The sequence below is a fragment of the Pristis pectinata genome, chromosome 4, assembly GCF_009764475.1.
Source record: "Pristis pectinata isolate sPriPec2 chromosome 4, sPriPec2.1.pri, whole genome shotgun sequence".
Lineage (NCBI taxonomy): Eukaryota > Metazoa > Chordata > Chondrichthyes > Rhinopristiformes > Pristidae > Pristis > Pristis pectinata.
Genome location: NC_067408.1, coordinates 106,692,257 through 106,715,235, shown reverse-complemented (window position 1 = coordinate 106,715,235; position 22,979 = coordinate 106,692,257). Strand labels below are relative to the sequence as shown.

General features: G+C 41.0%; 1 protein-coding gene across 1 annotated transcript in view; it reads left to right on the top strand.

Annotated features, from left to right (window-relative positions):
• The window catches only part of LOC127569689 (lebercilin-like protein), a 38,800-nt gene extending 24,605 nt beyond the window's left edge, over positions 1-14,195 (top strand). The window contains exons 5-7 of the mRNA XM_052014489.1: positions 5,816-5,922; positions 6,014-6,116; positions 13,390-14,195. Coding sequence (XP_051870449.1) covers positions 5,816-5,922; positions 6,014-6,116; positions 13,390-14,195 — 1,016 coding nt within the window. The remainder of the gene's footprint in view (positions 1-5,815; positions 5,923-6,013; positions 6,117-13,389) is intronic.
• Positions 14,196-22,979: the final 8,784 nt, after the last annotated feature.

Below are 22,979 nucleotides of genomic sequence, written 5' to 3'. Positions count from 1 at the left end.
CACAAGGCTGTCAGAGACTTTCCTGCCTGGTACAGCACAGGTTTGGTCTGCATGGATCACCCATCCCAGAGCAGACTTGACCTGGTTGGCAATGGCCTTGGACAGGATCTTATAGTCCACGTTCAACAGTGAAATGGTGGATCTGACCATGACTGCCTTCGATTGAAGAGGAAGTCTATCTAGGACCATACTGAGCTGTCTGTTCCAGTCTAAGTATATTGTGGCTGTGTTTCACCTGCAGGGGTGCTGAAGGCGTCGCACAACTTTGAACCTTTAACCATTTCCATCAGGAGTCTGGAGCTGCTGTCCAGTCTGCTGTCAGCACTGCCGGATTGTCCGGCTGCATCAATGATGCAGTTGAAGTCACCGGCCAGCATGACTGATAGGGGTGTCGCCAGCAGTGATGGGAGCTACTGGAGGACAGCTAGCCGCTCGCTCAACACGGGCGAGGTGTACACATTGATTAGCCGGAACAGAGTGTTATGGTACTTTACATCTGCCACAAGGAACGCGCCCCCACCACCTTTTTGATTTCAGTGAGTGAGAAGTTGCCTCACCGCAGCAAAATCCCCAGGCCAGATGTATGACTATCATTCCCCCTCAACCATACAGACAATCCCTGGGACCACCATCGTGACCACTGGTTGGGAGGTGTGGCAGCCCACACTCCTGTAGAAAAGTCACATCCGCCTTGACCATGGCGAGGCGTTCACACATCGCACAGTGCCGTTCACACAGAGCACATTAAGAGTTGTCAGTTTTATCTTCATAGTTATTTGAGTTCAGGGTTCGCAAATATAGTCCATTGTCAGTTAGCCTGAGCCCTCATACCCGCAGCTTTTGGGCTTAGTACTGGGAATGATCTTCCCCAGGGTGTGGCGATGCTGGTGGTGTCACTGGGGGAGATAAGGATCTCTGGCTGTGATTGTTCTGCACCCTCCATCTCTCAAGACTGGGTGTGTTGGACACTGTGCTGCTCCCAGTCTTCGGGAGCTGGTGGCTTCTGTGCTGCTCCTGGTCTCCCGGAGCTGGGTTGCATTGGACGCTGTGCTGCTCCCAGTCTCCTGGACTCCTGGTCTTCTTCGGTCCTGGTCTCAGTCTCTTCTGAGGTTCTGCTCTGGTAGGAGGTGTGTCAGCATTCCTCTGGGGGTTGTCAGTGCCGTCTCCCCCTCTTACTGCCTGAGCATAGGCACAGGCATGTTTTGGGCAGGCCTTGTAGAGATGGCCTGCCTCCCCACACAGGTTGCAACTTTTGCTTTCTCCGCAGTCCTTGGTCTGGTGGCCTTCCTGCCTGCAGTTCTTGCAGATGACTGCACTGCATTGGGCTGCCACATGTCCTGGTTTGTTGCAGTTACAACGTAGTCTGGGCTGCCCTGCATACACCATGTACCTACGGTTCCCTCCGATAGCAAACACTGAGGGTGGGTGGATGATGGCTCCATTTGCGTCCACCCTTAGCTTGACCTTCACCTGACGCTTGCTGGTCCAGATCCCAAACACATCCTTGATGTCCACACAGCTTCCTACTCCCTCAATGTAACAAGCCAGGAAGATGAGGACATACACAATGGGCATGTGTGGGTTAAACACGTGCACAGTTATCTCACACTCCTTCTGGGTGGGGAGGGTGAAGAGTGGCTGAGCCTCAGTAATGACAGTGGAGCCTCATTCTCCCTCTCCCAAAAGTCCTGTAGCATCTTCTGCCATTCCGCTGGGTACTTGAAGGCAACGTCAAAGTACCCGCTACCTGGGAAGTCCTGGAGGCAGTAGATGTCTTTCATCTCAAACTTGTAGCACTCCAGCAGGACCTTCTTGATGAAGAGGTCCCGGGTGAAGGGGTTCCCCTCGCTGAGGTCATTCACTGCCACCCTGACAGTGTTATGGATCCCCTGTCCTTTTCCCGTGGCGCTCATCGCTGCAGCCATCCTGGTGGAGCTGTTTGGTTATAGCAGGTTAAGTTACTGGAAGGAGGTGTTAGGTTGGTTTCCCAATCAGCACTGGGATCCACCCCTATGTCAGCAGGTTAAGCTCTTATCAGGCAACCACTTGATCAAGAAGAGCCACCGTTATCTTCCTTCTTCAACTTCAGTGTTTGGTTCGGCCATGAATCCACCTCGTGGATCTGCCTCCGTGATTCCTGTCCTGGGAGAGCAGTGGTAGCAATCATCGACTCTCCCCTCCAAGCAAGGTCATGGTGCTCATGTTCCATGAATGAATAAAAACACCATGGCACTGTACTCACTTGCATCCCCATTAATATCAGAATGGCAGCTGACCATATCATCTAGGTGGACACTTCAGTGAGGGAAAGCCAAATTGTGTTGTTCAATTGAGAAACCTGCTTTGTTGGCTGATTTTATGCTTCAGATGTTAGAGATTCTGTGACAGATGTGCAACATGTATATCAGAGGGTCTTGGTGCATCTTTTTCATCATACTCTTTATATCAATATTTAATGTGTAATATGTTAATATTAATCACAATAGTTATTTTAACTCTACCGCACTCATATAACCATTATCCTCAACGAGCAATGCCAAAGAAGATCTAGCAGTATATGAAGAAGATTAGAGAGTGAGAGTTCTGGGGACAGCTCAGCACATCACAGAAACCAGCCTCCTCTCTGTGGACTCTGTCTATACCTCTTGCTGCCTCAGTAAAGCAGCCAGCATAATCAAAGCCCCCACCCACGCCGGACATTCTCTCTTCTCCCCTCTCCCATGGGGCAGAAGATACAAAAGCCTGAAAGCAGGTACCACCAGGCTCAAGGACAGCTTCTATCCCACTGTTATAAGACTATTGAACAGTTCCCTAGTACAATAAGATGGAATCTTGACCTCACAATCTACCTCGTCATGACCTTGTACCTATTGTCTACCTGCACTGCACTTTCTCTATAGTCGTTACACTTTATTCTGCATTCTGTATTGTTTTACCCTGTACTACCTCAATTCACTGTGTAATGAACTGATCTGTATGAACGTATTCAAGAACGGTTTTTCACTGTTCCTTGGTCCAAGTGACAATAATAAACCAATTCCAAAGGGTCTGGTGTCCTATTGCTTTATTCAGATTGCCTGCATCTTTGACTACTAGTTAGTTAATAAAAGTTAAAATAGTTAATAGCACTGAGAAATTGTGCTGTATATTAGAGCAAATGAAAGCCTATTGTTTAACCCACTCCATTATTCAACACCCTGTGCTATTTGTGGAATCTTTCCTATGAATAAGTACAATGGGTAGATCCTCTGCTACCCTGAGATCACTAATGACTATCTTTAGGTCATGCTGCCTCTTCCCGTTACAGTCACCTACATTTGCCAGGTGCAGTGCAGTGTAGGGGCTGTCTCATTGTGAGCGATCCACTGCGCCAGCAGAACAGCTTTGAAAACAGATGAGGCCCCACCCCCAGGTGCACTGGCTGCCTCAGCTGCAACTGTTTATTAATATCTTTGACATTTACAAAATATAAAAATGTTAAAACGTTAAATTATTTTAACAGAGTTAAAAGACTAAAACATACACACAAACAGTTATAAACATACAGGCATGTGTATACACACATACACAGTCATCTGCAGGCAAGCACACATACATTTCTGTAAAATTGATTTAAGACATTTAAACAAGAAGTTCCACTTACCGTTATCCCAGAAGCTGATTTCTCCCATCAGTTGAATGGGGCTGCTAATCTTGAACCAAGGTTGAACAGAACACAGGTTCAGAGGGACAGATTTCCAGCCAGAGTGCTGGGGACTCTGTGGAAGAACTCACTGCTTCATTGGACCACCTGCAGGATCTAACATTGGGGAGGAGGTACAGGATCATGAAGACCCTCATTCAATGCTTTAGGAACAGCTTTTTCCCTTTTATTTATTTATTTTTGTGACTTACAGTAATTTTTATGTCTTGCACTGTACTGCTGCCGCAAAACAACAAATTTCACAACATGTCAGTGATAATAAACCTGATTCTGATTCTGGTGTTTGGGCAAAAGATCTGCTTTAGTGAAAGTGTACAGGAAAGAAAATGAAAATGAATACTACATTCCGTTAACGGCTGGAGATGTTATCAGGAGGAAGTGAAACTGGAAGGGGTAGCAAAAGCAATTGAACATGTTTCTCTTACACATTCAAATGGAGTTAATAAGTGAGTTGTAAATGAAGTGCTGAAGAAACGGAGCGGATGCAATACTTCAGTGTGCTGTTACAAACTGTGCTGGAGGGGGTGCCATTGTACCACCACAAACCAAAGACACACAAAAGCAGAGACTTGGAATAAAATAGATTTTACTTTAATCCTATGAATGCAGATGGTTGCAGCCCGACTCAATGCTCCACCAAGGGGTCCACAAATGTTTGGCGTTGAATAATCTGTTTGTACTATCTCAACAATAAATAGCACATTCATAAGTGTGCAATATATCTGTAGTATGCAATGTTTGGAAAGGATATAAAGGCATATTCCTTTCTCTACCATTTGTATCGAGCCAAGGACTAATCCCAATTCAATCAGGAATGAGGAGGAACGTGTCCGGTAGTAACCAGGCAAAGCTACAACACAGAACTACAAGCATGCTAAACAGCAGAATCAACCTACCATTTCAACTGAATGAGATTTCATCAGAACTAGCAAAAGTTAGAAATCAAACATGTTTGAAGTTGTAGCGAAGGGGGAAAGATGGAAAGAACATTAAGGGAATATCTGTTACAGAATGGAGACCACGAGAGTCTGAAATAATGCAAATGGTGGTGATGCTACCTGAAAGAAAGTGGTTCTTCTGTAACTGTGAGAAGACGTTGAACTGAGGCATTAACTCTGTTTCTCTCTGCACTTATACTGCCTGGCCCGCATAAGTATTTCCAGTGTTTTCTATTTTTATTTCAGATTTCCAGCATCCATAGCTTTTGCTTTCCGATGTGACTGAGAAAGCAAGATGAACCTACCACATCCATTTTGCACCAAGTTTATGGAATTCATGAATTGGATATATAGAAAATTTTAGAAAGGGGGGAAAAACATTTTATACATTCTTCTTTAATAGATAATTTACTCACCCACCAAATCCATCAATCCACAGCATCTAATTGGTTTCTGAATCATTTTATGTTCCCCTATTTATGGCTGGCATGGTAATTATCCCATAAGTCTTTTATTGTCTGTCTTTAAAAAAAAGTTCTGCCTGACTAACAAATTGAATGATTTTTCTCAGTTCCAGTTTTATATTTCTTAATTTATCAAGAGTGAACCATCAGAGCCCAGGATAAAATTATATTATGCCAAATATCTCAACTTATGAAGTCCTAGAATCACACAGCATGGAAACAGGCCCTTCAGCCCAACTGGTCCGTGCCAACCAAGATCCCCATCCAAGCAAGTCCCATTTGTCCACATTTGGCCCATATCCTTCTAAACCTTTCCTATCCATGTACCTGTCCAAGTGTCTTTTAAAACCTGCCTCAACCATTTCCTCTGGCAGCTCTGTATGACTCCCTGTATGAATGCAGGAATATTACAGCCATTTAATTGGCCCTCGTTTGCATTCTGTGTATTTTATTTTGTGTTAGCTTTTAGGGATTGAAATGATAGTTAGTCTTCCCCAACCCACAACTTATGTTCAATAAAATATTCTCGTACATATGGCACTATGTAATTTCCACTGAGTTTGGCTGCACTTCAGTCAAAATTGTAAGAGAATTAGTAGCGCTGTTTGAATGTGTTGTGAAAGAAGAAAAACTAACACAGACAAATTTCACTTGGATCTGGCCTTTGGTAGATTCCACAGCTTTATTAATTATTGTTTGTTGTTACACAGCAAATGTGGCCAAAGCAATACAGACGGAAGAATGTGTTTCTCCCATCAATTCCTTTTCTCCTCATAATGTTCTTCCAAATTTAGAAAAGAAGACTGTCCATAGTGAGGTAACCAATATGATTTGCATTTTTATTATATCAGCTATAATATGGCTTGTAGCTTATCTACTGACTGCTAGAAAATGTATTCCTGTGATAGAAGGAAACTCTGAAAGATGTTGACGATGAAGACAAAGCATCAATAAGACAACTCAAAAAGGAAGACAATGAAATAGAATCTGAGGCAGTGAAACTAAGAAAAGGTAAGTCTCTGATACACTTTAAAGATGAGTGGTGCTTACTCACCTACACCATAAATAATTATTTGAAATAATGTGAGAGACAACTGCATTTATTTTTATAAAAAAGAATTGAATTCAGAAATGTTGCATAATAGTGTTAATTCTCAAAAACTTTCACACGGGATTTTCATTGCATCACTGATGGTTTGGAGAGAGAAGCCAAACTGAGGCAAACTACTTCACCACAGAAAAATAGAAGGAGGGACTGCTGTGGGGTAGAGAGCAATATCGGCGGAGAAAAATTCCACCATCCACCCAATCTACCAAGGACAGTGCACAACAAAAATAAGCAGACAAGAACACACAATTTTGGAAAAGAACTGTAAATACTAATAATTTGTACCTCTCAATCTAATGTTAATAAGTAGAAAAGTACAAATTATTAACCTTTACAGTTCAGATCCTGTATTAATGAAGTTACCACACTGGTACTTCTAGTTAATACTTCCCTTTAAGTAATTTAAACCATATTAGTATTAGCTTCTGTGTTCTTGGGCTTGCCTTACTGATGATGAAAGTTTATTAAAAAATCTTAAGTAATTGGTGAGTTCAAATTATTAGAGTTATGAATAGAAAATCGCTTTGATTTAAAGAAGACAAAATATTCTGCCTGGTCATCCTATGCAATTACTGGACAATTGAAGTCAGTTGCCGATCAAGAACAGATAGATGCTGCCACCTAATTGCTGTTCTTCAGTACATTACATATCTTCATTTTCTATTATTACTAGTGGATAATTTAATGTGGGTAGAGGTTGAGCATAACAATCGTTCAAGTCTAACACCTGTTCACAAATGCCTGACCCCTTCTTGCTGTATGTATTTTGGGCAGTAAGTACTGTTGTCTTTAGGATACAGTTGTCTTTAGGATTGGCTTTATAATCACAAAGTATATTAACTCAATAATAATTTGATTACAAGAATGAGTACATAGGTAATTGAAATGTTATGGTTCTATATGTTATGGGTAACAGTATTGATACTGGGGAGAGGAGGGAAGAATGAAGGTGAGGAGAAAAAATTAATTTGCACTTTATCACTCCATTTAGATACCCCAGAGCAATTCTTTTAGATCATGTTTTCTTAGGGAGGATGTCAGCCGGGACAACTTCTGGTGTTTTTTTGCCTACAAAAGAAATAGTGTTTTGTTGATTCTGATTCTCCACAGGTGGGGAAGAAGGTGCTTAACAGGGCAGGTGGGTGGGTAATTTAGGAGGTGTTCCTGTCTTTCCACTGCTGAACCAGGGCTTCTGTGCATGCTTGATGCATTCCATCCCGTTTGCTCCTCTCCATTTTGAGCAGTCATGGGCCAGGGATTCTCAAGCATGTGGGAATATTGTATCATTCAATCAGACTCTGAGCATTGCCTTCAATCTTTTTCTGTCTGCCTGGTTTCATCTTCTTGTGAGAAAACTTGAATAGATTTTGTATTTCAGGAGACTAGTGTTGGGCATGCAAATGACGTGGCCCAACGCAGCCGACTAGGCCCTCAGTGCTGGGGCTGTTGGTCTGGAAATGGGCACTGGTATTTGTTCACTTGTCCTTTCAGTGAATTTGGAGGATTTTGCAGAGATAGTGTTGGTGGTATCTCCCCAGTGCCTTGCCATGTCTATTGTGGATAGTTCAGGTCTCACAAGCATTGAGGGCAGGGATCACTGCTGTCTGGTGGACCACAAGTTTTGTGCTAGGTCTGAGCTCTTGATCTTCAAATATTCAGATATCCTTTCCCAAAATGCTTGAAGACTGTCCTGCCACATTGATGAAATTGACCATCACCCTTCTTCAGTTCTGAAGATCCTTTTATTGGGAGGTGGCTCCCAAGATGCATAATGCCCATTAATTACTTTCCAACAGAAATTGGATCAAAAGGTAGAGACTTATGATCTTCATAATTAACTCACAGTTCAACAAGTACATCACATTAAAAGCCATTAATTGTGCATGATTCAGTGTCCTTTGGGATATTGTTTTTACATGTTAAAGATCATTCCATATTTTTTATTAATATAACACTGTTTGCTAACAGATTGATGACTGGTGGGAATCTCCCCAAGGAGACCCATGCACCATTACCTCTTTCTCCTCTGAGACTTTAACACCACTGATGCATCTCTCATGGGTCAGCGTACAATTGCTATTGCTTCTGTATCTCTGTATGTCTAAAAAGCAGCAGCATCTGTAAAATGCTTAACGCAGGTTTTACTGCTTAGACAGAGTAAATTATGATAACAATCTCTGAAAGTGAGGATGTCCTAATTTCACAAACTTTCTCTTGGTTTGTCATTGGTGCTCCAAGTAGCACCCACAGTGCACGAAATATGGAGTTAAGCCCATGGGCAGGCAAGGTATTGTAGTGGTTAGCATAATGCTTTACAGCACCAGTGACCCGGGTTCAATTCCCGCCGCTGTCTGTAAGGAGTTTGTATGTTCTCCCCGTGTCTGCGTGGGTTTCCTCTGGGTGCTCTGGTTTCCTCCCACATTCCAAAGACGTACGGGTTAGGAAGTTGTGGGCATGCTATGTTGGCGCCGGAAGTGTGGCGACACTTGTGGGTTGCCCCCAGAATATTCCACACAAAAAAGATGCATTTCACTGTGTGTTTCAATGTACATGTGACTAATAAAGAAATCTTATCTTATCTTAAACCCAATTTCTAGGCACGCACATTTTAGTCTGTCCACATGATTAGGCAAGAGAACCACAAGAGATCATTGAATAGACAGATTGGCAGATATACTTAATGCTATCATGCAAAAAGATTAAACAAACTAAAAATAGTGTGATGAACAGAGGGCACTGACATACAGGGTAAAAGTAAGAACTTGTAGGACACAGAGGGCAGATAGTCCTGGTATAGTACTTTATGTTTTCTCCATCAAATGCTTCAGCATACAATATTATAGAACATTTAAAATTCCTTTTTATTTGTGATACATGCGAAAACATATAACACATAAAAATGTTCATGTACTTGAGCTAGAGTAATTTGATCTCAGCATTCTGTTGCTTAAATCCAAGTCCAACTGGTAATTCTGGTATTAATGTAAATTCCCATCCTGTATTTAAATATTATTTTCCTGAACTTTATGCATCAATCTCTAAACTTGACTGGGGATTATCTATAACCCTAGAGACTTAACAGTCAAGCTTTTGCATATTATTTTGGTCAGTTGCTTTTCTCCTTCTGTATACATAACCTTCATCTTCATGTCACAAGCAGCCAGGAACAAGATAATCAGCTGACTTTTCCCCCCACCATCCTGAAACAAGGGCTGAATGTTGAAAGAAAGACATAATTTTCATTCAAATAACACCATTTACCACTTCAAGGATCCAAACCACTTTACTGTCAAAGAAATACTTTTGACGGATGGTCAGTCTTGTTAGAATCATGACAGCCAATGTGTACAGTGAGATGACACAAACAGTAATGTTAAATGAAACCTGAGTTAGGAGTTACCTCAGAGACAAATGTTGCCCTGGACGTTGCTATGGACTAATGCCAAAGGATTGGTAATGTTCCCTTAAGAAGCCAGGTGGGGCCAATATTTTTGATTATTTAGATTACATGTAGATAGGCATCTTGGTCAGCATGGATGAGTTGGGCTGAAAGGCCTGTTTCTGTGTTGCATAACACTCCGAATCTATTATAGAGGAACTTGCCCTGGGGCTGCTTGGATACCAGCAGTTAGTACACCTTCTCAGGCTAAGTGCCCTAATAATTGTTATGGTAAACTGGAAAATGCATAACCATGTCAAATTGCAACAAGATATCTGGCATACATGTATATGCCTGTTTAAAGCCAAAGGGAACAGCTGTCTAATTTTAAAGTCAGGCTATAAATTACCAGAAATATTCTAAAAATTAATTTCACACTGGTAAATTTACATAATTAGGTGAAAACAAAGATCTTTTTCAATTAAAATGTAAAAGAGAAGCAGTTATATCTCATTTGCTGTTGAGCTTGTTATTGTTAAGTGGTTTAGTGAGTCCATGGCATTTTTAGTGAGTGCAGCCAACCATAGCTGACAGTCAACTTTTCAGCCCATGAGCAGATCGCTGGTGCTACTTTCTCATTCCTGGCTGTTGAACTGTTGCTGATATAGTTGTATTCACCTGAATTCAGGTGACAGGGGCTTCCAGCCCATAGGCTGACAGCCACTCTTCTGGACGCCAAAGAGGAGCAGGGTGTCAGGAACTACAGCTGGAAGGCTGTTTCAAAGATTTGCCCTCAGCCTTTTTGCCTCAGGTTTTCCTTCTGTGGGCTGTATTAACATCAGTTAATCTGCAGTGCAACCTCTCCTGCTCCCTGTGTTGCCCCTGCCTATACTCTAACCATTGAATGAGAGGCAATCAGTGCAATGGATACCAAATCAGGATGGGAAGATTGTAGGAGTTATGAAGCAGCCAGTCCCTTTGTGTATAAATCAGTGCTACCTATGTGCATCTACCATGATCCCAGAAAATGAGCTGCAAGCTTCTCTGACAAGAAGCATTCTATAAAACTCTGCCAGTTTTGATGGCGATTGCTACCTGCTAATCAACCCTCCAGGAATGGAAGATTACTGCTAGGGGCAAGCGACATACCTCCGCTGTGCAGATACAATTATTCTCTTTGTCTCATTTACCCACCCCAGTGCCAAACTGTGGATATACAAATTGGTCAATAGCCCTCTCCACCTTTTCCTCAAAAACATCAGTTCACATGAACAAGTCTGCTGCCAACCATAATCTTATTGTGGATGATTACATCAACAGCATGACCATAATTGAAAATTAGCTCACATGTAATGTTAGCAAGCCCCTGAGTCAAATCTCCCTGTCTGACTAATGCTTTCCATCAGATGCCACCCAAGTGCTGTGGTGCCATCTTGTTCCTTTGGACAAAATCTTAGCTTGATCTGCTCCCATTCCTCCTCTCCTGCTTGATGCCACCTTTTCCGATATTATTATTAGGGTACAAAAGTGGATGAAAAAAAAATCAGAGGTTAGATCCTTGGGAGACATAAGAGGTAACTTTAAGGGCACAGGACAAGAAGACATTGTGGTTACTCCCCAGTGCTGATTGGATGGATAAGAATGGAACCAGGCAGGTGTGATCCCATCCAACTGCATGGCTGGTGTGGTCAATCCTGTCAAAGGCAGCAGAAAGGTTGAGAAGGGTAAGGAGGAATAGTGGAGCACCTGGAGTTAGTTTGATGGGCTAGGCAAAAGGGAGGGAAGCAGCAGAGGCAACCAAATGGATGATCTAAACTTTAAGGACAAATTAAACCTTTGTCACAATTCTGCAGGATATCATTACTGACCTTGGTCAGTATGTTTTGGTCGTGCCATTGGAAAGGAAACCTAAGTAGACACTCAGACAAAGGATTGTGTGTCTGATGGACACAGGGGAGCTACAACACTTTCAAGGATTTGAGAGGAAAGGAAGGTTGGAGGTGGTCTGCAAGAACGATGAGGTTAAGAGTTACTTCTTGAGGAGATTGATGACGGCCAATTTGAAGGAGGGGCATTACCTCAGATGTGGGAACCTGTAATTGTATCAGCTGACACAGAGATCAAAAAGGGCAGATTCCTTATCGCCTACTGCTCACCAAGTTACTAGGCTGAGTTTATCAACAGGTTATCTTCACTAGCTTCCTCACTGTGCATCTTTTATCAAGCAAATGCTCATTCTCATCGATTTCAAACTTCCTCTCGAACCATTTTTCATTCTCTCCTCTCATTATCATCCAGTTGTCCTCCACACAACTTCCTCTATCCACAGTTGCAACAACCCCTCAACCTTGTAATTTTACGCAGCCTATCTTATTCCATCGTCTCGATCACAAATAAGGCCATCTCAACCTACTTGCTTACATCCCTCTCCACTCACGTTCAACCCCATCCCTTAAGTGTCCATTTCTTGAAAGGTTTTCCATCTTCCAGCAACATTTTCAAATTGTCAACTGCTAAGTCTTTGGCTTCCAACTGCCCCCAAATCCATGGAGCTGCCACTCTGCTCTGAGCTGCTGTTGTCCTCAATAAAACTTTTCCTCTTTCTCAGTCTAGTTGATCCCCCAGTATTTCATTAGGTCCAAGAAATGGAAACTTAAAGATTTACAATGGACAATTTTTTAAATCCTTTCATCTCCAAATCTGGCTGAACCACAGCAGCTTTGCTTGAGTTATGTACCTCCGCTCAAACTGCTCAATACTCCAACATCTCCCAGAGTACAAGGGCATTTGCTGGTTCCTTGACTTCACTACCAACTATCTTTTCAAACTTCGCTCATTTTCCCCTCCATCCCACTTCCAACAATAAGCAGCAGGAGCTCATGGTTTAGTTTGTCTTTAAAATTGAGATCATCCATTTGGCTGCCTCTGCTGCTTCCTTCTCTTCGCCTATGCCATCAAACTAAACCTTCCTCTACTACACCACTCAGAGAAGTCTCTGAATGCATCCTTCACCTCAAGGGGTTTAGGAAACTAGTTTGGACACTAAACCTTGGGAAATATATATTAAGCTAGAAAGGGTACAGTGAGGATTGCCAGGGTGTATACAGCTAAATTAAAAGGAATACTTCATGAACTTGGTTTGCATTCCCTTGAGTTTAGAAGATAAAAAGCTGATCTAAATATGGTCCTTAAAATGGTAAACTAACAATAATGTAAATGCATTAGAGCAGAAGCTTGTCCTTGAACAGTACCAATTCTAATCCATTTTTGAAATCTACTTCCATTGTGTACTGCAGAGAATTTATTTCCTCCGGTGGAGAATTATGAAACACTGGAGATAAGATAAAAGATAGAGATAGGGCATTTGGTGTGAGATCAGGAAGCAGTTTTTGACACAATGGGTGATGCTCATTTTGAATCCTCTTCCTCATCTGAAACAAAAGTTTGTGAAGACTAGGTCAATTGAAAGGTAAGAAAGGTAGCTTTTTGTTAGGAAAATGCATCAAAGAATTTGGAACTGACATCTAAATGAAGCTGCTGTACCCATGCTCTAACTGTACAGTGGTACAGGATTGGGGAGGAGTGGCTTGGAGTGGCTTACACCTGCTCAAAATTTCAACAAATATCGTTGCATCTATAACGTCCCCACAAAATTACAGGCACCTCTTCAGCATGTTTGCCCACCAGATGCTCTTGAGTTTTTGACATTTCAATATTATAGATGCCAAAATCTTAAATCATTCACCTTCACTTATAAAATTTGAATAAATGTATGTTTTTCCCCTTTCACCCATTAGAATACGAGCAGGCAGAGAGGAGATGGAAAGAGATGGTCGAGAAAGATATCTTGGAAAACCTGGAAAAGGAAAAAAGGGAAAAGCAGGAGAAAGAGCGAGCTGCCCAATTTTTGAAGGAAGCCCTTGAAAGTAAAGACTCAGGAGAACAGGAGGAGACCAAGTCAATGAAGGAAACAGAACAGCAAAAACCTGAGAAAGCTGGAAATGAATCACTACCAGATGATATCATCAAGGAAACAGATGAAGCCTTTATATTGACTGACAGCTCCAATAAAACTCCTTCTAGGCTCAGAAGACGTTACAGGTTCACAGAACAAACTGAAAATCTCCACCAAGGGCTTCCTGTTTGCAAACTATCGTACGTGGCCCAAGGTAACAGCAAAAAGCGACAAGAGAGGCAGGAAAGCAAGGAGTTGCTGGACCCGGGCTCTTCATTCGGAAGCTATGAGCCGTCCTTTGGGAAGTTTTGCAGTCGGGTGAATGAACTGAGGCAACAGTTTGGGGATGGGCCAAGCGAAAAACCTGAGAGCTGTCTTCCATCACCTTCAAGAAACGATAAGAAAAACAGCCTCATAGAAACGTTATTTCGATCAGGCGATACTTTAGAAAATAAACCCTCCATGGACAGTGAAGCCAAAGCCTCTGAGAAACTGAAGCAACTGCAAAGAAATAAACAGACAAGTCGAATTCAGGTTACCAGTAAAAACAGATTGAATCTTCTGGATCCTGACTTGCTGCCTGTAAGGGTTTTGGAATCATCCACAGATGAAAGTGAAAAGCTTGTTTTACAATCATTAAATAAATAAAAGATAACTTCTGTTTGCTAATCTTTATTAAATCTAAGGTTGTTGAAGTTCAGCTCAGTTACAAGAGATGAAAGCAATTTCATTTTTTTATATTTTTCCAGCAAACAGCAGTTGTCATTTAACATTAACTCTGCAGTTAACCCCACGAGAGTATGATATCACAACAATAATAGGTACATGATTAAAAAGGGGCAGGAATGGGCTCTAAATATCGATGATGTTAAAGATAGTGAAAGGAAAAAAGGAGGATGAGTGGCAGTACTGATAAAGGAGAATATTGCAGTGTTGGAGAGAGATATCCCACAAAAATCTATCCAATTAGAGTTAAGAAATAACAGAGACGAAGTTACACTTCCAGGTTTAGTATATAGTCCACTAACTAGTGGAAGAAATATTGGGAGCAAATTTGCAGCAAAATTACAAATATGTACAAAAACAATAGAAGAATGAGAATGAGGGACTTCAATTATCCAAATATAGACAATAACAGAAGGAGCACAGATGGAGAAGAGTTTCTGAAGTATGTTAAGGAGAACCTCTTTGATCCATTCATTTCTGGTTCTACAAGGAAGGCAGCATTTTTGGACATAGTTCTGTGAAATGAACTAGATCATGTGGAGCAAGTATCAGTGGACAGAGATTAGATCGTGAATGACCAGAGATAGCTATACTAAACCTTACGACGTAATGATCGCTATGGAAAAGGATATTGACCACTCCAAGGTAAAAACGGAGAATTGGAGAAGAACTACTTTCAATGGGATGAATACAGATCTGGCCCAAGTAAACTGGAATCAGATCAAATCATTAAATAAGGGGATGCTTTTAATGCAGAGATGCTTCAGCTGCAGTCTAGGTACATTTCCATGTGGGAGAAGGGTAGGGAAATTAAGGCCAGAGCTCCTTGGATGAGCAAAAAGATAGGCAGTAAAATAGAGCAGAAAAAAAAGCCTATGACAGATTCCAAGTGAGAACCAGGTTGATTACAGAAAGTTCAGAGAGTGAGTCGAAAGGGAGATATGAGACATAAAAAGAGAGCATGAGACAAAACTGGTGTCACGAACCAGCAACAAAAGAAACACACTGAGCATGATTCAGTGTTAAAAACTATTTTATTAATCACTACTTATGATAATATGTAAAATAAAAGTAAAAATGTTAGTATGTTAGAATTCAAAAATGTTAAACCTTGAACGTTAACCCCAAAACTAAACTCTTCGTGTGTGTGTGTGACAAAGTCCCAAACTCCAAGTTCCGGAATGGTTCTTAAAGTTCAGTTCCGCAAGCCATAAGGTGAAACATGAGCAAGGGCTTCTTCAACAACCACCGTTGTCTGAAGATAAGACGTAGACGTAGAGAAACATAGAGAGAGTAAATACGAAATCCAAATGTTCCACGATGGAACCCAAACGACACTTCAGTGTTTACTCGGTAGTGACTTCCTCACCCCGAAAAGCATCCGAACCGTGGTCGTCCACACACACAAATACCTGTTTCCTTCTACAGGTCAGCAACAAAGTGAACTCCACCGGATTACTTCCAACTTCCATACATGGATTTCAGTGGCAGACGCAGTTATTGTTTCTCATCCATCGACAGAGAAAACTAGCAGGCTGGTGTCTCTCTCCCTTCTCTCTCTCTTCTGACTTCTTCAACAACGTCATTACGTCCTTTATCTTCTATTGACGTAAGCACACCACACACACACACACACACACACACACACACACACACACACACACTCTCTATCTTAAAGGGACTTTCACTGAGTCCGTAACACTGGCAGAAAACATGAAAAGGGAATCCAAATGTATTCTGCATGTACATGAACAGGAAAGAAGTTGAAAGAGGAGAGGTGGGGCCACTCTGAGACCTAAAAGGCTATCTACTCATGGAGGCAGGGCTGAGTACACTGAGTGAGTACACTACACATGACAATAGACTCGACTCGACCTGACTTGAGCCTACATCTGTTACTGATTGGTTCCCTTCAGCTGTAACACTATGACCAATTAAGCAGCAGGTCACTCACTCACTCTTCCCGACTACTCCCATTCTCACAGGCCACTTCCCTCCTTCCCCTGCACTCATTCCACTGATACACAAACAGAGGCACCTTGACCTCCCTCTCTTATATTCCCAGTTAGCTGGAGACAGTCATCCCTCCCTCCCACACACCCCAAACTGGGCAAACAGTGACACAGCAGTTGGTGCTAATGCCTCACAACTCAAGCGATCCAGATTTGATCTGACCTCAGGTACTGTCTATGAGGAGTTGTACAAGTACGATGAGGTACAGGTACAATGAAAAACTTGCTTGCAGCAGTATCATAGGCGCCCAAGTACAGGCAACACACAGAATATAAATTATACATCAATTATACATAAAATTATACCATATAGTGAAACAAAAACTGTGCAAAAGCAAGACCACAGTGCAAAAAAAAAGACATAATCGAAGACAAGTCCATGGTGGTGCAAGAGGTGGTCTGTAGTGTTCTGTTGCTGAGGTAGGGTTAGGGTTGTGCAGGTCAGTTCAAGAACCTGATGGTGCAGGAGAGTAATTGTTCCTGAACCTTGTGGTCTGGGACTTGAGGCTTCTGTACCTCCTGCCTGTATAGTAGCAGTAGGAAGATGGCATGACCTGGATGGTAAGAATCCTTGATGATACATGTCACCTTCCTGAGGCCCTGCCTCCTGCAGATGCTGTCACTGGGGGGAGGACTGTGCCCATAATGGGCCGGGCTGTGTCCACTACTCTCAGCAGCCTCTTGTTTTTCTGTGTGTTGGAATTGCCATATCAGGCCATGATACAACCAGTCAGAATACTTTCAACAGTGCACCTGTAGACTATTCAACTTATTATGTGGTGTGTAACCCCTAAAGCTCTTCTCCATCACCATTTCCTGCCAGGTGTTTTTCTTAGACATCCCCCAAACCATGTCTGGCCCAGAATGTGTGAATATTTCCTATTAAAATTCCATCCTCTTCCCCTTCCCCTCTTTCCCTCCCTCCTGATATGGGAATTATGACAAGATGCTATGGTGGTGTGCTAGTTGCATGGGTTCCTTTAAGAGCTGGAGCTCTGATGTCACAGCTGTGAGTTTGTACTGACAACTCTATTAACTTCCAGAGGTTTTTATTAGATTATGTCACTTTCCAAACGAGGAAGCATTGGAAATAGAAACTTGCCCAAGCTGTCATACTATGATTGCAATGGAAGATCACCATTGTTTGGTTACTTTTTAAAAAGTTCTCACGGGCAAAGTGCTATACTGCTTTAAAGCTCCTCTTTGCTTTCTATCTTTAAACAAATTGTCCATCCATGCTAATATAATCCCAACATATTAAACCTTATTTTCTGAACAATCTACTCTATGGCACCTTATCAAATGCTTTTCTAAACTCCAGATATACTTCATTCACTAATTTTCCTTTATCTACCCTGTGAACTGTATCTTTCAAAAGCTCCATTAAATTTATCAAACATAATTTCCTCCTCACCAAACCAGATCAACTCAGCAGATTATATTGGGCAAGTGCCTGTTAGTGATGGATTCCGGTATTTTGCTGACAACAGATATGGTGATAATTTATCTATAGTTTCCTCTTTTCTTGAACAGCTGCATTATATTTGCTCCCCTCTAATGGTAGCTGGGATAGTACCACAATTAAAGGAATTTTGAAATATCATCACTGATGCACTTGCTACTTCTGCATTCATTTCTTTAAGGCTCCTTTTTTTTTAAAGCCCATTTTCTTTCCCTTGCAGGATAGGCAACTTGGGGAGAGAAAATGTACCCACTATGTTATTGTGCAAGTAGATACTCATATACAAGCCTGGAATGCTTATGTCACAGGTTACTTGAACACAGGACATGCATAAACATAGTTAATCCCATGCATAACCATAGCCATTCACACATAAGATTTCTCATACTCATCCATTCACAGCCTCACCTCTCCCCATCTCTGTAATCTCCCCTTGCTCTACGACACTGTATTTCATTAACTCTGGCTCGAGAAACACATCCTAATCTCTTTTCCCACTGCCGGTCAGCATGCCTTCAGCCTTTTGGGTCCAAGACATATTCCCTTCGAAAACTGTCACTCTTTTGTTTTAAACCCTACTCTTTGAACAAGCTTCTAATCACATTTAGCTTGGTATAATAATTTTTTTTAAATCTAATTAAACTCTGAGGAGGAGCTTGGGATGTTTTCCTTTAGTAAAAGGACTGTACAAATACAAGATGTTCTTTCCATATGAATTTTACCAGGAATCTGGTCTAATTCATCACTTCCTGGAATAGTTGAAAACTTATAGAAGAAACTATGTCATCTGAAATATCCCAAGATTTATTTCAACCTTTACAGTTCATAAAGCAAATATACACAGATAGCTGTTTGCATTATCTGCAAGTGATAAATGCCTGGTGTTAATGTGAAATATTCCTCTCATACAAAGTACTCATTGCCAGCAGGAAAATTATTCAGAAATTTTAAGAAGTAGGAAATGTTTTATGGCTACTTATTCATTAACAGTTCAGTATCCTATACTATATGATAATGCAGGAAGATCAACATCATATTGAATTATTTTTTGCAAGCAGCTTGCTTTTCCACTAATGGGACTCTGAAATTCTACTCAAATTCTTCATGAGCATTTGAAGGGTTGATAGGAAACTAAATGCTTTACTGTAATTTTTAAATCAAATCTAGTGCTTGTGAAGATAATTTAGTCTTTTGTGACTTAGTGGGCCAGATTATTTTGAAGTGAAGTATCTTGTAGGTTGATTCATTAATTAGATCCGAGAACGTGGGTTTAAATTTTAACAGCTTTTGCCTGCAATTGATGGCATTGTGAGGCAGTAACAGAGTAGTAAACCATCCAGGACCTCCAGGGGAGGGGTTGGGTAAGGGAAAAAGGACAAAGAGTATATCTTCTTAATGCGATTAAAGGATTGAGAAATGAACACAGGGAACATTGAGAATAAAGGTGAACCAGAGGCAGCCATTTCAAATGTAACGTATGATGCCATTAACAGGAAAGAAAGAATAGATTAAGAGTGGGAGGGAAAGAAAGAAAAAAATACATTTAAAATTCAACTAACTTACAGAGTGAAAGAATGAGATTCCACAATACTTTCTGCACAGGATGGTTAGCAGTCGTTAATTTTAATTATGGCCTTAAAAGGATACATATGTTATTAATTACTAGAGGTAACTTTGTGTGGCATGTTTAATGAGCAATTAATGTGCAAATGCAACAGCTTCATAAAAATCACAGGGAGGTTACATGCAAGATGAAGCTTTCATGAAACTAATGACAGTGGTACAAATGAGTCATCAATGTGGAAACTTTAATAAAACAGAAAATGCTGAAAATACTCAGCAGGTCAGGCTGCATCCGTGGGAAGAGAAACAGAGCTAACCTTTCAGGTCAAAGACCCTTTTTCAGAACTAAGAAGGAGACAAAAGAAGCTTATTAAACTGCAGGAAGGGTGGGAGAGGGGAAGGCCAGCATTTTCTATTTTTATTTTAGATTTCCAGCATCTGTTTTTTTTTATTTTCACTTAATATGGAAACTTGTCCTTGCTACACGTTGCTGGTCATTTGTGTATTAGCAAAATTTTGCTTCATTCATGTTTTTTTTAAAAGAAAGCAAAATCTTGCCCACTGCTAATTTCAGAGCTCTCAAAGCAACACACAAAAAGCTGAAGGAACTCAGCAAGTTAGGCAGCATCTATGGAGGGAAATGGACAGTCGACATTCTGGGTCGATGCCCTTCATCTGGGCTGAAAGATAGAGGGGAGATAGCCAGTATAAAAAGGTGAAGGGAAGGAGTGGAGCAAGCTCTTGGATTGAAACTACACATAAAACTCCAAACTTTTTACCAAGGCCTGTGTAGAGCTACAGCAAGACATCCTTGCTTCTATAGTCAAATCATCTTGCAATCAAGGCCAATATAACATTTGTCTACCTGTCTATTGCACCTGAACACTTGCTTTCAGCAAACGTTGTACCAGGACAACCAGTCTCGTTGTACCTTTCTTTTTCCCCAATTTATCACATTCAGATAGCAAGTCTTTCTTATTTTAGAACCTGTGAATAACTTCACATTAATCCACTTTAGTAATGTTGATCTTCCTATATGGAAATGTTACCCTTTTCTGAAGATTAATAAATATAGCTGAAATCAAACAGAAGTGAACACATTCATCTTTTTAATATCAAATTAAATAGAACAGCACTACTCATCAAAAGTAGTCATCAAAAATGATGTTAGTGGTCTAATGCAGTTATCATGATGCATGTGTAAGAGCTCTTATATCTGCAGGTATTAAAAACAACACAAAAACTATGACTTGCTGCATGATATGGCTAAAAAATACAAATTGACAAGGGATATACTTGATTTGAGATATCTCACTGGTTGAGAATATTAACTTCATAGAACAAATATAAAACACATTGTGGGAGCTTCTCCAACCATGTAACAAGGGTAGCAAAAGAAAATGTTGTTCCCATAATAGCTTAAACAATGGAATTAAATGTAGGGAATAAATGGCAGATACTTTAAAAGATATTTTGTATTTGCCTTCACAATAGAAAACATTGAAAGTACATGAAAAATAGCAGGTAGAAATGGGTAAAAAAAAGAGGGACTTAAAACAATATCACAGAAAAGTTACAAGGCAGTTTGAAAGCGGATAAGTAAATCTGATTGATGGCCAGCATGCATCCACTGTCACTGCAGAGGTGGCAGCAATGACAGTGGATCCTTAAAAGTTCATGAGATTCTGGAAAGATCCCAGTGGACTGGAAAAGAACAAGCATAATTTCAAGAAAAGTGTTATCAAAGCACTGGCAAAAGCATAATTAGGCAAAATCAATTTGCATTGTGTAAGGAGAGTTGTTTTTAATACCTTTATTAGAGTGCTTTGATTGTAAATAGCAGGGTAGATGGAGTGGACTTGGATTTCCAAAACCATTCAATCAGATACCATATTAAATGTTACTGCACAAGGGTTCATGGGATTAAGGTAATATATTAGCACAGATAAAAGCTTGATTAATAGACAGAAAAGACTCGAAATAAACAGGTCCTTTTCAGGATGCAACTTGTGACATGACATTAGGAATCAGCACGGGAGCCCTGGCTGTTAACAATCCACATTAATGACATAATTGAAGGAACCAAGTGCAATGTATCCATTTTCATTGACAGTGACAGGTGGGAAAGTAAATTGAGGTGGATACAGAGGTTGTGAATGAACACGGGCAGGTTAAAGTGAAGGAGCAAAAAAGATGGCTAAACAAGCGCTTGTGGGATTTGTAAGGTTATCCACATTAGTAGGAAAATAGAAAAACATGATTTAAATGAAGATTATTAAATGCAAGATTTCAGAGACAACAGGTTCCATAAGCAAGGCAAATGGAATGTTAGCCTTTATTGCAAGGAGAAGGAGCACAAGAGTAAAGGAATCTTGCAATAAAAGTACTGAGCTTGAGTGAGTATTGTGCAGTTTTTGACACCTGATTTACTTACTTATGAGGACACAGAAAGGGAACATTCAGACCACTGGATTCATGTCATCTCCCAGAGCAATCCCATCGGTTGCATTATCCTCTCATTTCCCTGTGGCTCTGCAACTTATTCTCTCTCACACGCCCTTCAACTCCACTTTGATTCTGAGCCACTTACCTAAATAGGGGTAATTTACAGTAACCAACTAACCTACCAGCACAGCTTTGGTCTGCAGGAGAAAACTGGAGCACATGATGGAAAGCTGCACGGCCAATGAAAGAAGTGCAAACTTCACACCAACAACATCTGAGGTCAGGCTTAAGCCTGGGTGCTTAGACATGTGAGGCAGCAACACTGACTGCAGTGCCAATATCACCAGGAAGGATCATTTAAAGAAGGATAAACTTGCCCTGGAGACATTGCAACAGAAGGTTTACTAGTGGGTCCTGATGCAGGGTCTCGACTTGAGACGTCAACTATCCTTTTGCCTACACAGATGCTGCTTGACCCACTGAGTTCCTCCAGTAGCTTGTTTTTTAACTCCAGATTCCAGCATCTGCAGTCTCCCTTATGTCTAGGTTTACTAGATTAGTGGTTTCAATCTGTGGCCTTCAATGTCCAAGGAGGGTACAGTATCTCTCCGAGACCACATTCTGCTTGTTGCATTGTCTTGAGCTCCCTGCACAACACCCGATAGCACTGATATTGAACCCTCCCTTAACTTCACTTCATACCCTTATCCCTTCAACTGTGTCTCCCATATACCCCCAGCTTAATTTTCACTAGCAGAGAAAGGTTATGAGAACTGGGCTTGCAAATGCAGTTAACCAAAGTACAGATTGGGCCAGATTTTTCTGCAGAGCAGAGAATAATCAAGATGCCGAATGACCTTCTCTTGTTTTATGTTCTTAAGCATCATGCAGATGATTGGAGCATTCTTGAAAGAGACAGCATTGAATTATAAAGAAATTTAAATCATAAAATAAAAAGAATATGCCAGTAATGCCATAGGTGAGAAAGCACTTTTGGAATCTAATAAAGTTATTGCTTCAGGTCAATGATCTTTCAAGGCTGAGAACGTCAGAGATGCAAGTAGAGGAGTTGGGAATGCGGGGTGGTAATTGGTGAGGGAGAAAATGAAAAGGAAAGGCTGAGATAGGGTGGAAGGCAGGAAAGCTGAAATGTATAAAGGGATAGTACAAAGTGAAAGTGATGATAATGGGATAGGAATCAAAACAGGGTTGATAGAAAGTGCA